Source organism: Aythya fuligula, chromosome 2 (assembly GCF_009819795.1).
Source record: "Aythya fuligula isolate bAytFul2 chromosome 2, bAytFul2.pri, whole genome shotgun sequence".
NCBI classification, from domain to species: domain Eukaryota; kingdom Metazoa; phylum Chordata; class Aves; order Anseriformes; family Anatidae; genus Aythya; species Aythya fuligula.
The window spans coordinates 37,766,357-37,781,592 of NC_045560.1; the positions used below are offsets into that span (position 1 = coordinate 37,766,357).

Genomic DNA, 15,236 nt, shown 5'->3' on the forward strand with positions numbered 1-15,236 from the left:
GATTGTCCTGCTCCAATTAGCAGTTTGAGCAGAAGACAATTCTAATAAACATTTCTACATCTAACCTGCTTACAGGATCTTTCTAAAATTGTTCTGCAAATTATGAATGTTTTACAGCTTTGTAAAGGTAAGCAGCAAAACCAAAAAGCCCCTCAGAAAAAAAGACATTTTTTTCAATATTCTAAAATCAAATTCTTTAGAAATAGTAAATGAAACAACTGATTTATAACTGGTATTTTGCAGATGCTGTCTATTCCTGTCCAGACAGTATTCCCTGATCCATTCTGTAAACACCAACTTTAGTGCTTCACTGTGCTGGAACAGTGAGTTCCCTGGATACCATTTTTATTTTGTAGCATTGATGATTTGATCCCTCTTATGCATGAGCAGAGACTTACAAACTCTTTGAACTGACCAAATATAAGTTAAAAGAAAACCATTATGATCCTTCCTTCCTTGAGAAACCGACCTTCCAGCTGAATGGACAGATGCAGTACCACAAAGACGTGAGCAGTGATTCAGACGTATTCTGCCATAGTTCTCAAAGGTTAACCGGCTGACCACAAAATAAAAACCAATCAATCATCTAAATAACTAATCAAAACAAAAAATCATCGCCAAATTATTGAGCAACATGTCCTAATAAACTCACAATTTTCTAATATTGCAAGCTGTATTATAAGGAAGAAAACCAAATCAAGCAGCAAATCAAACAAAAGAATCACTGCGTGAGATGTGCAAGACCAAGTTATGCACATTTAATGATGTTATTTTTCAGTAAAACATCTTAACTATATTTTCTGAAAATTTAGTCCCAGGGTCCTCAAAAAACTTTTCCACATCTTCAACATTCCTGATGATTTAGAGCCTTACAGATGATCCATAACAAATTAAATGTGAGAATGAAAAGCAACTAGGTTATTTGTGATGCGACATTGATTTATATCTCACTAACAAAATAAGGTAGGCTAGTATTTATGTTTCTAGTCAAAGCAAGAATCTATTCGACTACCTCCTTATCCACATCTCCAACTATTTTCATTGTTGTGGTAAGACTGAATCTGAAAAAAAAAAGTGATTTACATATATGATTCTCATACTTTTCTTTCTTCTTATCTGTATCCAGAACTTTGATTACATTGTTATACCTCCTTTTCTTTTTGCCATGAAGACTGATTCTTTTATGATTAATGATTTGCCATATCTTTGCTATTTTTTTTTTGAAATATATGTATTTCTGGTGCCTATACAGTTCTGGTGCTCTCCATTTGTCCAAAGCTCACTCTTCCCTTTTTATTACCTTTTCTTTCATCTATCTTCTCACCTTTACAAAGACAGCTCAGGAAATAAATTTTTTATACCCTTCCTTCTCTCCCGAGTTAAGTAGACTCATAATGAGATCAGTGATGGTTCTACCATACCCTGTTTTTCATCAAATTTTACTGTTTCAGAAAAACAGCTATGACTAACTAAAAGTGGTCAGCACCTTCAAGAACAGATTACAGCAAGTTTTACAGTTTCGACATTGTAATCCTACCCTTTTACAGCTCATCACTTTACAAGCTGCAATAATCTTTCCAAAAATGATTAAGGCCACTGGAATTTAGCATTCTACACAAGCCAAGGTCTTGTAGTTTTGGCAGAAGCCATTCTTCCTCAACCTTGTTTTTATCAGTTTAAGCAAGTTTCTCCCAATACATGATGGGAGAACAGACACAGAACTAGAGGGGCTGGAAAACAGGGAATACAGATATAGGAAATCAGGTCTGCAGTGCCTTTCTTCCATACTAACATTAAATTTTCAGTATTACCGGTCAGGAAGTGAAAGAAAAATTGAATTTTTGTCTGTTTTACTCCAGAAACTCCAGGAAAAGGAAACCCTCAGTTATCAATGGCTTACAATGATGTATATCTCAATACTTCATTTGTGAACACTCAGAATGGCAAAATTCCTTTCATCTCAGAGATGAATGGCTCTGAAAGTTGATCAGCTTGGCAGTACTACCAAGTGGCAAGTGCAGCAGAAAAGAAACTACCTTCAAGACTATTTAAAGGTATGTAAGGTGCTTAAGCAAAAATGTGATTAAAAATACACTGCAAAAAGTGACAGAATTGTGTTGGAACAAAGGCCTAGTTTTACTAGTTTCTTGTTTGATGGTGGTCAAAGATGGGTAGCATCACGTGTAATGAAAACAGTACATAATAATACAAGCATGTAGTGGTATTGGCCAGAATACTCTCCCAGAGGATGCAAAGATTTGAGAATCAGAGATTTCTTGAACTAGAAATGGGTTTTGTTGTTGTTTTCTTTTCTTATTAGTTAATAGCCCTTGGATATTTCCTGTATTAATTTGCCCTGTTATATTTTCAACTCCTTCAGTATACATAGTAAGAGCCATAAAAAATCATCCCCTGACCTCTTGGAAAGTTTGAAGGGCAAATTTTAAAATAATTCTCATGAGGTTTTGAATCATTTAGAGGAAAACAATGGCAAAAAAAATACATTGATACAAGGAAATTCTAAAGCCAAAGACTTGCTTAGAGACTTACAAGTGCTTATTCACAAAATATATACAAGTTGTACAGCCTTAGGATATCAGTAACGTTTTACATGTTAAACAAGATTCAGATGCATGGAATCTCATTTATTTTTATGCAAATTTCCCTACAGAAAAAAGTAGTGGTTATTGTTTCCATTTTGTGAGGATTTATTTCATTTTAATTTTTTGAATCTAACAATTAAATGCAACTAAATACAAGATTTAACTTCTTAATCTTGAACCCCTGACAGATGAATGTTGGTTGACACCCACAGATATTTTTTTTTGTGATCCATGCCAGCCACAGAATACTCTACAGCATATGCTGACATTTAAACCAGAAACTACTGTTTTTGAACAATAAATGACATTAAAGAACATTTAATTTATTAATTTAACTTATTTATTATTTAATTGTATCAATCCCAGGCCCTCATCAAGACCAAGACCTCACTCTCCTTGGCGCCATAAAAACAGAAAGGAAAAAAAAAAACTTACTCTAAAGGATTTAACAGTGCAAGCCAAGAGACAACAGATGGCTACAGACACACATATGGGGAGGACATGGAAACAATATGGCAATATTAGTCAGTCTTACAGACATGGCTTCAGCATGTTAGCAACCAAACTGTTGCCAATGGAAAGGAAGAATTTTTAGTAGACTTTTGAAGAGGCATTTCGCTTTGCAGATGTCTAGAGAAAGCTTCTTCTGTGTGGAAGTAGCTATGAAATGATTAGATGTGAGCACAATTGCTTTTGCTTGATGAAATTCACCAAGGATGCCACAGATGTATATTGTCAGTGCATGTTGTCACTTTTACTTTGAGAATTTTGTTACTTCTGAATTGTGTGGGAGAACACAAAGGACTTCAGATACTGCTTTCAGGTATTAATTCCTGCGGAAGTAGAGGTTATATACTAATTTCCTGTGATGAACCATTACCTCTCTATTTTTGTCTGTTTCCGTATGAGTTGAAGTAACCCCATTATTAATATATATCCAAATACACCTTACTTAAGTATTTTTCACATCTTTACTACTGCTATTTTTCATTATTTTGAGTACATTTTCAACAACATTCAACATTTTAAGCACAATATTCTCAGATAAATCGTATATATTTTATTCCTATGTACTGCATTCATGGTGAACTTGAATTATGTTCTTATTTTACACTGTTTTAACTCATTCCAGACTGCATAACACCAGGATGGTAAAGTGTAGTTTAATCATAGAATGGCTTGGGTTGGAAGGGACCTTAAAGATCACCTAGTTCCAACCCACCTGCCATGGGCAGGGATGCCACCCACTAGATCACATTGGCCAAAGCCCCATCCAGCCTGGCCTTGAACACCTCCGTGGAGGTGTTCATTCACAGCTTCTCTGGGCAACCTGTTCCAGTGCCTTAACTGCTTTACAGTGAAGGATTTCTTCCTAATGTCTAATCTAAATCTTTCCTCTTTTAGTTTAAGAACATTCCCCCTTGTCCTAGCATTTTCTATCCAATTAAAGAGTCCCTCTCCACCCTTTTTATAAGACCCTTTTAAGTACTGCAATGGGGTCTCCCTGGAGCCTTCTCTTCTCCAGGCTGAACATCCCCTGCTTTCTCAGCCCTTCTACACAGGAGAGGTGCTCCAGCCCTCTGATCATCTTCATGGTCCTCCTCTGGACCCACTCTAACAGACCCACATCTTTCTTGTGCTGGGGACCCCAGACCTGGATGCAGTGCTGCAGGTGGGGGGCTCATGAGGGCAGAGCAGAGGGCCACGGTCACCTCCCTTGACCCGCTGGCCATGCCTCTTGATGCAGCCCAGGACACAATTGGCCATCCGGGCTGCAAGCGCACACTGCTGGCTCATGTCAAGCCTTTTGTCCACCAGAACCCTCAAGTCCTTCTCTGCAGGGCTGCTCTCTATGTGATCTTCTCCTAGTCTGGGACTGCCCTGACCCAGGTGCAGTTTTGTTATATTGCACTTGGTCTTGTTGAACCTCATTAGGTTCATGTGGGCCCACTTCTCCAGCCTGTCCAGGTCATGGTTAAGTGGGAATGTTTCCTTCTTTCCCCCTTTTTCTTCTTTCTTAATTTCACTACTGCTAGTAGACTTAGGTGCTGAGAGTAACAAATAGCACTGCACATTTGCAGATAGTTATATACTTATTTTAGTGCATTCCTTAAAGCACAAACAAATTCTCCGTTAGATTAATGAAGGAAGTGGTGGTGCAGTTATCCACATTAAAGGAGGTTAAGGAAAATACAAAATGAATGAAAGCATACCTTTCCCCCCCTTTTTCGTCTGCCTTGATCATTACTTTGACTTGTTGCTTTCCAACACAGAAACTTTGTTCTCTGGCAGTACTGTATGTCTCCAAATTCATCAAGGGTCATAAGAGCAAGCACGAGTGAATTGGGTAAAAAGTAATCCTAGAATTCTATATCAAAACATAGTGCCGTCAAAGATGAAACACTTCAGGGCATGATGCATCCTCTTCTGCTCAAAAAAGTAAGTTCAGGAGCAGAATTGCTTAGTTTAGAACCTGAAACCAAACTGTCACTTCATAGTCCTTAGTGATGATATCTCAGTGACGACATATGTTAGAAGGTGGTGAGGAAATGTGACTGAGAAAAATAAGAAACTGAAATGAAGGACATAAGAAAGGTCACTAAAATATTCAGTGTGACTGCTAGGAGCTAATTTAAATCAGGTTATGTACCAATGCTGCAAAACAATATCAGATTATTTTGTTCAGAGTGCTCTGATTGAAAGTTAGTATCAAAAACAAGAAAGGAATTTTATAATACAGATAGAGATGTTCAACTAGGATGAGATAAAGATAGATTTCCCAATAAATTGAAATCAAAAAGGCATCCACCTGAAAAGGCATATGTTTTTGGGCAGTAGTCCTATCCTGACTTTTCTGTATGTGCTTTCACTAACAACACAGAAAGGCATGGCATCATACAATGCTCCCCCAAGCTTTGTGCATGTAAACAGAAACAACTAATTATCGGTAAATGATTAAATGATAAATAAATGTAACAATAAGTAAATGAATAGATCAGCCTTTCTGTTCTTCAAAAAGAAACATAAAACAGAGAAAAAACAATCAACCAACCAACCAAAAAAAACCAAACCCTGAAAGCAATGCAACTTTGATTCAGCATAGTCAGGAACTCTTTCTTCCAACAAGTTTCTAACAGCAGAATTATCATTGCCCAAGGAGACTCACAGTTCTCAAATGGAAGAAAAAATACATATTTCTTACTGTCCTTAAAATTGAAGATGTGTGAAATATATATATATGTATTTTAACGCGTTATGTATCTGTAGCTTTATGAAAAAGAGGATCAATTTGGAATATATTAACACGGAGCAGACCAGTCAACAGCTCATATTGGGACAGCATGATAAAAATATTAAATTATAATCTCCACCAAAATGATTAGTGACTGAAGGAAAATATGTATTTAATTGTTGATTTATAACTATTTCTTTATATGATTTATTTTATTTTAAAACAAAGCTAAAATATCTACATATAGTGACATTTGGAAAAAAAAAGCAGAAGATGTAGTCCCAGAGGATCTCTTATGCCCTCTGACAGATCTACTTAATTTCAATTAAAATCCCAAAACTAGCTGAAACTTTGGCTCACAGCTTCTAACCACCAGGCCCTGCTGTTGAATTTCCATCTTAAGCAATTCAAAGCCTATTTGCCAGGATCACTCTGTTGGAGTCAGCTTAGTGTGCCATGTTTCACCTTACCTGGAGATGTTAGTGGCAAAGGACCACTGGCTTGGATGTTTCCCAAAGCAGCTTCCAATGGTGAGTGTCTTACTGAAGCAGCTTCCACGTGCACCAGCCTCACTGTTGCAGAGCTGGAAACCAGCACATGCATTGCTGGTGTATGAGCAGGACTTGTATTAATCTAACCTGGGCATATTTTCCTCTCTAAAATATGCTACTCCTATACTCAGATATCCTCTCCTTACCAAGAAGGTGGAGGAAATTGAACATATGTAACAGTGAAAGCTCTTAGGGACAAAGAAAGGGAGGATGGAAAGAAAACTCTTTTTCAAGCAAATGTAAAACTTGAGGGACTTGTGACTACTGGCACAGCCCTGTGGGACTGCAGAGAGACAGTTTAAGAACAAGACCCATAAAATGATGGAAGATCTATGGAATATAACAAAACTCGCATAACCGATTGTAGATGGGTGGGCACTGAACAACTAAGAAAATCTGTAGTACTTCACTTGATAAGTGAATAGGTAATAAAGCAGGAAGAGCTGTAAGGAAATAGAAATTATCCCTTTGAACAGAAATACTGATGAAAGGTTTCTGTCAGTGCTGCTGTGATGTTGTTTATAATCATATTGCAGTATTTCTGCATAAATAATAAAACTGAGATATTAATTTAAATGGCAATGATTGTAAGCATTTTGGAAATGTCTATAAATAAACACATAAGCAAATGAGAACTTCATTTCCTCCATTATCGGTTGGTATCACAGCTGGCTGGCTTTCTGCCTATCTGGCCTTTAAGACTGCATAGGCCCACTACGGCAAACGTTAGAGAAATGTGAACAGACGGAAAAAAAGCAAAACATTTTCTGAATTTAGAGCTCTCTGAAACTATGGAATGATGAATAAACAGATATTGTGCAATGAATAAAATTCATATTCCATGTTTCAATATTAGGTTACTGAAGTTTTTGGTTGAATGAAATAGTCGATTAAGTAGGATATACATACATAATTATGCTTCTTAGTTTTGCTTTCTGAATAAGTATTTTGATATACACACAGTTTAACAAACACACAATCCTTTATGAAGGATTTACAGTATACCTTTTGTACAACTCATCATCAGTTAAAATTCTTTTAGGCATCAGATGCAAAGAAGTCTTACTAAAGCCTTCTCTATTAGGCTGGATGTATTTGACCTTTGATGTGACTCCTATCATGATTCAGGATACAGGCCAGATTAGGATATTATTATTTAGGGCTTTTAGAACTCTGAGTTTAAGGAAGGTAAATCTTAAGTATAGTGATTGTGCAGTGACAATAAAAAGAAGCCAGTATAAACATTTATACCACGTTAAAAGAACAGAAGTACCAGTTCTGTTCTTTATAGGAAAAGATTTAATTTAACCAAACAGACAAAACAAGAATCAAGCTATTCTATATTTAAATGCATACCTACAATTCATTTCACAATTCATTTCCAGTCAAAAAAAGCCCAAACAACTAAAACGATAGTTTGATTTAGAGGGATGCTGATGCTTTTGTTCAGAGTTCAGTACAGAGTTCAGTACAGATCTCAGAGATCTTCACAGAACTGGACAGTAGTTTTGTGCTGTCATCTTAAAAGAGCAGATGAAGGGAAGAGATTTCCATTTAAAGGGAGTAAAAGGGCAGCTCAAACCACCAGTATAGATCCTCAGATGCGCTTCCCTCTGTCACTGCGATGATGAAACATTAACTTCATGATTCGTGGATGGAAAGAGCAGGCACAGAGCAAATTCTTGTACCTGCAGTGCTGCTGGTAACATGATTGCTGAGGAGTGAATGTACATGTTTCTTGGTTCCTACGTCACTTTAATCCTTCTTTAGATGTTGTTTATAGTCTAAGTTATTCAAGATTTTGGTATTTTTCAAAATTTCCTTGACAGTTATACAGGGCTGTCCAATAATTTAAAAAGCTCTTACTGCCTTCTTTCCAATTATATAATTGTAATTTGCTTCTATGCAGAAGTTACTGGTAACTCTAATTCAGCTGCACGTATCTGAATCTCTGGTACCAGAGAAAGACAACAGTTTACACTGACATTTAAAAAATCTTCCAAATGGCCCTGCAGATCTGTTCTGTATACATACTTATTGCTCACAATATGACAAAAAAGCACTGCTGAGCCACTTGGATTTTTATTCATCTCTCTCTCTCTCTCTCTCTTTTTTTTTTTTTTTCCTAAGCAATTAACTTTCTGCTTTTATCACAGTACAGTTTCTTTTCCCTGAAATGAATCACTCCAAAAAAGATACGGAGCATTAGAATTCAAAGCTGCCACTCATGCATACAGCTGTCTTTTTCCTAAATTATATGAAACTTGCAAGTTATTTCTAATGAAAAACTTTAAAAGGCAGCTTATTTTCCCTTGCATTGTTTTCAGCTCTTTTATTTGAGTCACAGCACGTTGTGGGTGCCTGAGGAAGGAAACTGAGAAAAGCATCATACTTCCAAAGTATCTCAGAGGTTTTTCTACGAACTGTGCTCACGTGACATGGCAGCACCTCAGGTTTACTATTCTTTTCACCCATCTCTAAAATTAGATGAACTTAAGTACTAAGTTATAATTTTAATGTGTCAGAATTGTTTTCTCACGTCAAAACAAAAGACAAAAAAAGCATGTGCCCTACAACATTAATTGAAGTAAAATGTTAAGGCATCGAAGTTCATTAAACCTAAGGCACTGAGAAACAATCATCATGCCTTTAACTTTAGGCCTGATACACACTGACCATGAAATTGGGTGTTGTACACACTTATGTGTTCAGAGCACACTTCATGATGTTTAACTAAAAAAAGACATCTCATCATAGCATTTGCATTTTTGAACAAACGTTCATCATGATTAAGTATGGACTAACAAATATTTTGCTTAAAGCCTTTTAAAGAGATTTAAAAAATAATAGTCAAGGAAAAGAGATATGGGAATACAAGATGTCTCCAAGGTGAGTACCATGCATCATACAAAAGGTATGCTCTTCTTCAAATGAAATTTTGCATGCACGAGTTTTTATGTGTGGTTCTCTAGCGTTTCTTTTATTATCCCTTTGATTTTCTTATCCTACCTCTACTTGAGTAAAACTGTCAAGCTTGCATGCTTAAACGAGGCTCCAAAATCAGTAAAGCAGATGCCTACTTAATTAAAAATGATGGCATCCATTAATTTTCTAATCTGTAGGTGTACTCATAACTAACTTCAAATCAGATAAACCTGAAATGTAAATCACAGGCAGTAACAGTTGTTTCTACCTGCTTGTGGGGACAATAGCATATGTTGTCAAATTTAATTTAATTAAAAAGTCTGTGCAATCAAAACCAGCATAATGGATGACACCTTGTTCAGGATTTTTTTTTTGCTAAAAACGAGGATTCTGTTTGACCACATTTGTAAACTGTTTTAGTAAAGAAAATAAACTTCTCCAGATTTTCCTTAAAAACGTGTCCTTCTTTGGAATTCTTTAATTAACACATTTTTCAAAGGTATCATTTGATTTTTGTTAACTTGAGACCTTTAATTTAGAAATTATTAAAATATACAGTTTATCTAAATGAAAATCTTCTTTTTGGTTAAAAATATCTCTATAAAACAGTTGCAGTTTTTGACTTGAAGTTCCCTCTCTGGCCCATCTCTATGGCTGAAAGCAATTTACAAAACTTTCTACCAGAAACCGAGACCAGCCAACCATATTTGACAAAAGCAAGGTCTAATCAGCTTTGCTGTTTGATGAAAAGAGACTGTCCGTGCTGTTTGCTGGAGTAGTGAATATAACATAATCACAAATAAATGGCCCACAAATGTACCCAGTCTCCCAACTCTGATGAAAGTGAGGGGGCAGCAAGCAGGCTATGAGTGGAAATTTTCTGGAGCTTTATTCCAGCTAGACTGACCCAGCCAGAAGATAATGGGCACTGAACTGTATTATAAATTACTATGTTCCTATTCTTATTTATGGTCAGGAGGCTCCAGAAATTGCAACCTATCAGAAAGCAGTAAGGAGGAAGAGAGGTATTTCACTGCTGAGCACAAAAAAAAACAAAACACACTTTCAAACACTTTTGGAGGGTCTCGCATTAGCACACAGCTTAATGCTTCTCAGTAATAATGTGAATAACATCAGGCTGCCATCGGTTGCCAAAATATGATCTGATATTGTGCATTCAGCCCTGAGGCTATATATTCACTTCCTTAACTAAATAAAGCTGGGGACATCTGTTTCTGTCAACAGCAGTAAAAATGTCATTCAATTGATCTTTGGATTTGAGAAGAAAAAAAAATCCAGAAGACTAAATATAACACAAATGTTAATATCTTATTAAGTCCTTAATAAGAGAAATGGAGACATCCTGTTCCTGGAGGCAATGAATCAAGTTAAGTATCATGATTATAACTCTTCCAAAGAAAGTCCAACTCGTTGGACAGACTTTAGGAAAGAAAGAATTTAGACAAGTCTCATTCCATTTTATCCTGTCACAAAATCACTGAATGGTTGAGGTTGGAAGGGACCTCTGGAGGTCAGCTGGTCTAACCCACACAGGGCCATCTGCTGCTGGTTGCACAGGACCATGTCGATGTAGCTTTTGAATATCTCCAATGAGGAAGACTTAACATCTCTGGGCAACCTGTTCCAGTGCTTGGTCACCCACGCAGTACTCCAGTCCCTTCATCACCTTTGTGGCCCTTTGTTGGACAACCTCCAGTGTGTCTATATTTCTCTTATATGGGGGAGTCCAGAACTGGACCTGTGATACAGGTGATGATGACATTCCCATTCATCCTTTGACAATGCCACAGGAATGTCCTCTGGTATGTGGGAATCACCTTTTTTAATTCCATGTTGAAGGACATATTTTTATGTATGCATTCCATTCCTACTTTTTCCTTGAGAAGGACATTAATTAGAATTACAAAGATGAAGGGGAAATGGATTCTCCTTCATCCATTACACACAGAATGACTGCTTTTAAAAGCATCTTTATAAAAAGTGATAGATGCATGGCCATGTTCCAACAAAAGTAATTTCCACAATGCTTAGTAATACAATCTCTATGATTACTAGAGACAAATGTAAAAATGTAAAACAGTTCAGTTTTTATAAATAGAATGAATTATTATTATTATTATTATTATTATTATTATTATTATTATTATTATTATTATTATTATTATTATTTTCCTTTATAAAACAGCTATAAAGGAAGCAATCATAAGACTGGAGAATTCTGCTGCAACTGTTTCTGGAGGTTAGGATGAACTCTTTGGGGTTTTCTTTAAATAGAACACTAGAGATCATGAAATTTACAGGAAAATAAAAACTACAACATAATCTTAAGGAATTAAAGTACAGACTTAAACAAAACTTCTCTTCTCAGAGCTGCTATAATTTATTTTTTTTTTCCTATATCAAAAGTCAGTCAGAAACAAACACAAGGAGACACAGATTTTGATAGCCTAAAACCTTTCCTAGCCATTCAGTCATTCAAAGCTACAATGTAAAGTTTATCACAGTTCAAACAATGTCTTTAAAAATCAATGCTCATCTTAGATTATCATGACCACCAAACTGTTGAAAATTATCATAAGGACTACAAATGTGTTCCAATTAGCACCTTTGTTCAAAATCCTTGATAAAGATTAATAAAAGTTCACTAATAAGGGAAATTATTAACCTGAAAATATATTGGTCATTAATAGACTCTAATTGACTCTGAGTGTTATCATGAAAAATTCTTCTATGTCTCCTATAAGAAAACTGAGGAGGAATTATTCTTAAACTCTACTTAAGTGCAAAAAAACCTAAGTCCTGCCTGGGATAAAAGTTGTAAACAAAATTTGGATTTAGATCTTGTTAAACTGAATAAAAGGAGAATTGTAATATTGGTATATTCATTTTTCTTCAACTCTTGAGGACAAGCAGAAAGATATTGAGTTGGTTTTAGCTTTAAATTCATTCTGATGTATCTTAAATGAATACAACCCAAAATTAAGGCTTCTTTTTAACTAACTACAATGCACAATTTTTCTTTAGGTATCAAAGAAGAATGCAGAACAAGAATTAAACCTTTTTTTTAGTGAATAAAAACTGAAAAAAAAGTTGTGCAAAGTTATGCATTTCATTAAAACATTGTAAGTATCAAATTGAAAATAAAATGTGACTATTAATAACGTTTCTGCTGCTTAAGGACAAAAATGATGAGATATTCAGATTAATTTTTGCACTGAATTTAGCTCTGCTTCTAAGATTTCTGAATACCTGAAGAATGCTGCACTATAGGAATATTGCTATTACAATTCATTTTTATTGAAATCAAAGGGAAGTTATATGAATATACATTGATAAAAATGGAAGAGAAAAAAAACTGCTTTCATCTCGCAAAAAATACAACTTTTTCAGTCTATGCTAGCTGGGTTCTGATCAGCAGAAAGCCAATGGGGAACGGTTATGTAAAATAAACAAGAATCCTCCTGCTCCAAGGCATATGAGATTTACTAAATTAGCGCTCCTAAAATATCACTGACTGGATGAGAATTTCTTTGGAACACACCTATGATTAATTCAACCTGCTTTTCTTGGATGAAAATATTCTGTTTAAATAAAAAATGTCTTGTGGCCAAAAGGAAGGTCAGGGCTGTGTGAGAAATAAAACTGTGACTACAGACTACAGATGCTACAGACACTGGGAAATCTCGTATGTATTAAAGAATTTCAGGGATAACAGATGGACATGTTTGGATCTGCTGAGCATTCACGCTCCCCACTGAACTGTTTATTAACTTCAGGGTTAAACCAAAAGTCTAACAAAGCAAAGTAACTTACAGGAGTTCTTTCCTCTTTCTCAGAGGAATGAGGCACTTTCACAGTTTCAGCTCAAGTAGGATTATGGGATGGAATCCATAATGGAGATGTTACTCAACAGAAACAGTTTAAATAGCTTATTTCTGCTTTTGCTGTTAATTTGAGCTGAGGGAAACATTTTCAAGTACAAGTGCTTAATGAATGAGAGAAATGATTGGCTCTAACAAGTAATGCAGTGTGACATTAAAATAGTTTAAAAAGTTAAAGAACTCACAGACTCTTTTCTGCTCATAGTCTTGCTTTGGGAACGAGAACGGGAGATTGTACTGAAAAATGAATCCTTTTTTGATGCAGACAAAGGTGGAGATCCTGTAAATTCACGTCCTCCAGGCAAGCTCTCTATGCTTGGAGATGAACTGATGTTTTTTGAAGTCTGGCCTGCAAAACAAGTGTAAAGTAAGAGGAGAATTAATCAGTATGTTGTTTCTTTTCCCTGTAAATACTTCCTTGTCTTAATTGATATTCACTGAGATCCATGGATAGCTCAACACAGAATGAAATGTTGAAGTGTGTTAGCATGCACTGAGATTGAAGAACTATTTTGACATACACAGAACTCGACTTTTGTATGAAAGAAAAATACAAATCTTAGTGCATATATAGGTATATATACACAAATGCACATTATATAGTATATATACATATATATATGCTATATAATATATATATATAAATACCCAGTATATACATCTATAGACTGAGAAGCTTCTCTCTGCTGCATAATGAACAAGAAGTGCATCTCATAATAAAAATAAATAAATCTCATGTCATCAACACTGCAAATGAAATCATTTTTTCCTCACCAAATGCGCTCTAAAACTTGACAAAACAAAATAAGAACATCAGATTCTAAGAATGGGTTTGACATTTAATATGTAGATGACAGTATCTAGACTTACAACAGGGAACAATAACTTGACTTAGAGACAGAATGTAAGTTCTCATGCCTCAAATTTTAAGGCCATCTTCACCTAACAGATTTTGATGAAATTGAAATATTTCATTACTACTAGTTCATGCATCTTTTCTAAAGAATCTAGTATTGTCTACTTTCATGGTGAGGTCACACCTGCCTGAGCTTTTTACCATGACACAGTATGTAATGAGACAGTCTTTGACAAGAACCGTTTCTTCCAGTTGAAGCCTGCAGAGGGTTTTGAAATATTTAACATAACTTTTTATTTGAACAGCTCCAGAAGAAAAAACAATATATATGTCAGTTTTCATTAACTTTCATTATGAAAATGTTGCATTAGGACAGATGCTAGTTTTCAAAAAAAACCACAACTTTCAATTATCTGAGGAAGTCAATCCAGCGTGACACAGCACAAGTACAGAATTTGCCATTCTGAAAACAAACAACAAAACCATATAAAACTCAGGCCTAGAATTCTTCCCTTTTCCTGTTTTGTCAGTTATTCTGACTGAAAAAATTGTTTAGCTTCTCCCTTTTCTTTTCCTTTCCTTTTTTTTTTTTTTTTTTTGTGTGTGCTCATGCTTTTCATGCTACTTTTTATAGCCTTAAGAATGGTCCACTGAAACTAAATCATCCAGATGTTACAAGTGCAACTTCAACTCCTCTGCAAGACCATAATCAAACTCCAAACCGCCTGCCTTGCAGATGCCAGAGGTTCTTCCTTCTTTGTTCTAAACTGCTTCTGCTCCAACCAGTTTTACTCTCAGATATGCCACATATTATTGCACAGGCCTTCCAAAGCACTTAATATACCTTTTTGTACACTTCTTGTCATTGTGGATCCAATACCAATTCTAAAAATACAAAACTGTAATTCCTTTTCTGGAATGAGTTAGTCTATCCTTCGTAGACTACACTGTGGTCTTCCCCCATGTTTCTAGAGGAATGTAAGAAAACTAAAAGACAAAGAAACAAAAGCAAATAGAGACAGAAAAGGCTGTAGAAAACAAAGAAATTCATCTTTAGGTGCAGAAGGTACCACGTATGTTGAGTTCAAACATCTTATATAAAGGGAAACAGCTAGCAGGAACTACTCTTACAGAACCATCTTAATATTCAGTCATTTAAGATCTAGA

General features: G+C 35.5%; 1 protein-coding gene across 5 annotated transcripts in view; it reads right to left on the bottom strand.

Annotated features, from left to right (window-relative positions):
* Positions 1-15,236, bottom strand: part of TBC1D5 (TBC1 domain family member 5) — a 318,604-nt gene that overhangs the window by 31,763 nt on the left and 271,605 nt on the right. For all 5 annotated transcript variants that reach the window (XM_032183435.1, XM_032183438.1, XM_032183436.1 and 2 more), the window contains one exon: positions 13,399-13,562. In XM_032183435.1, the coding sequence (XP_032039326.1) occupies positions 13,399-13,562 (164 nt within the window). The remainder of the gene's footprint in view (positions 1-13,398; positions 13,563-15,236) is intronic.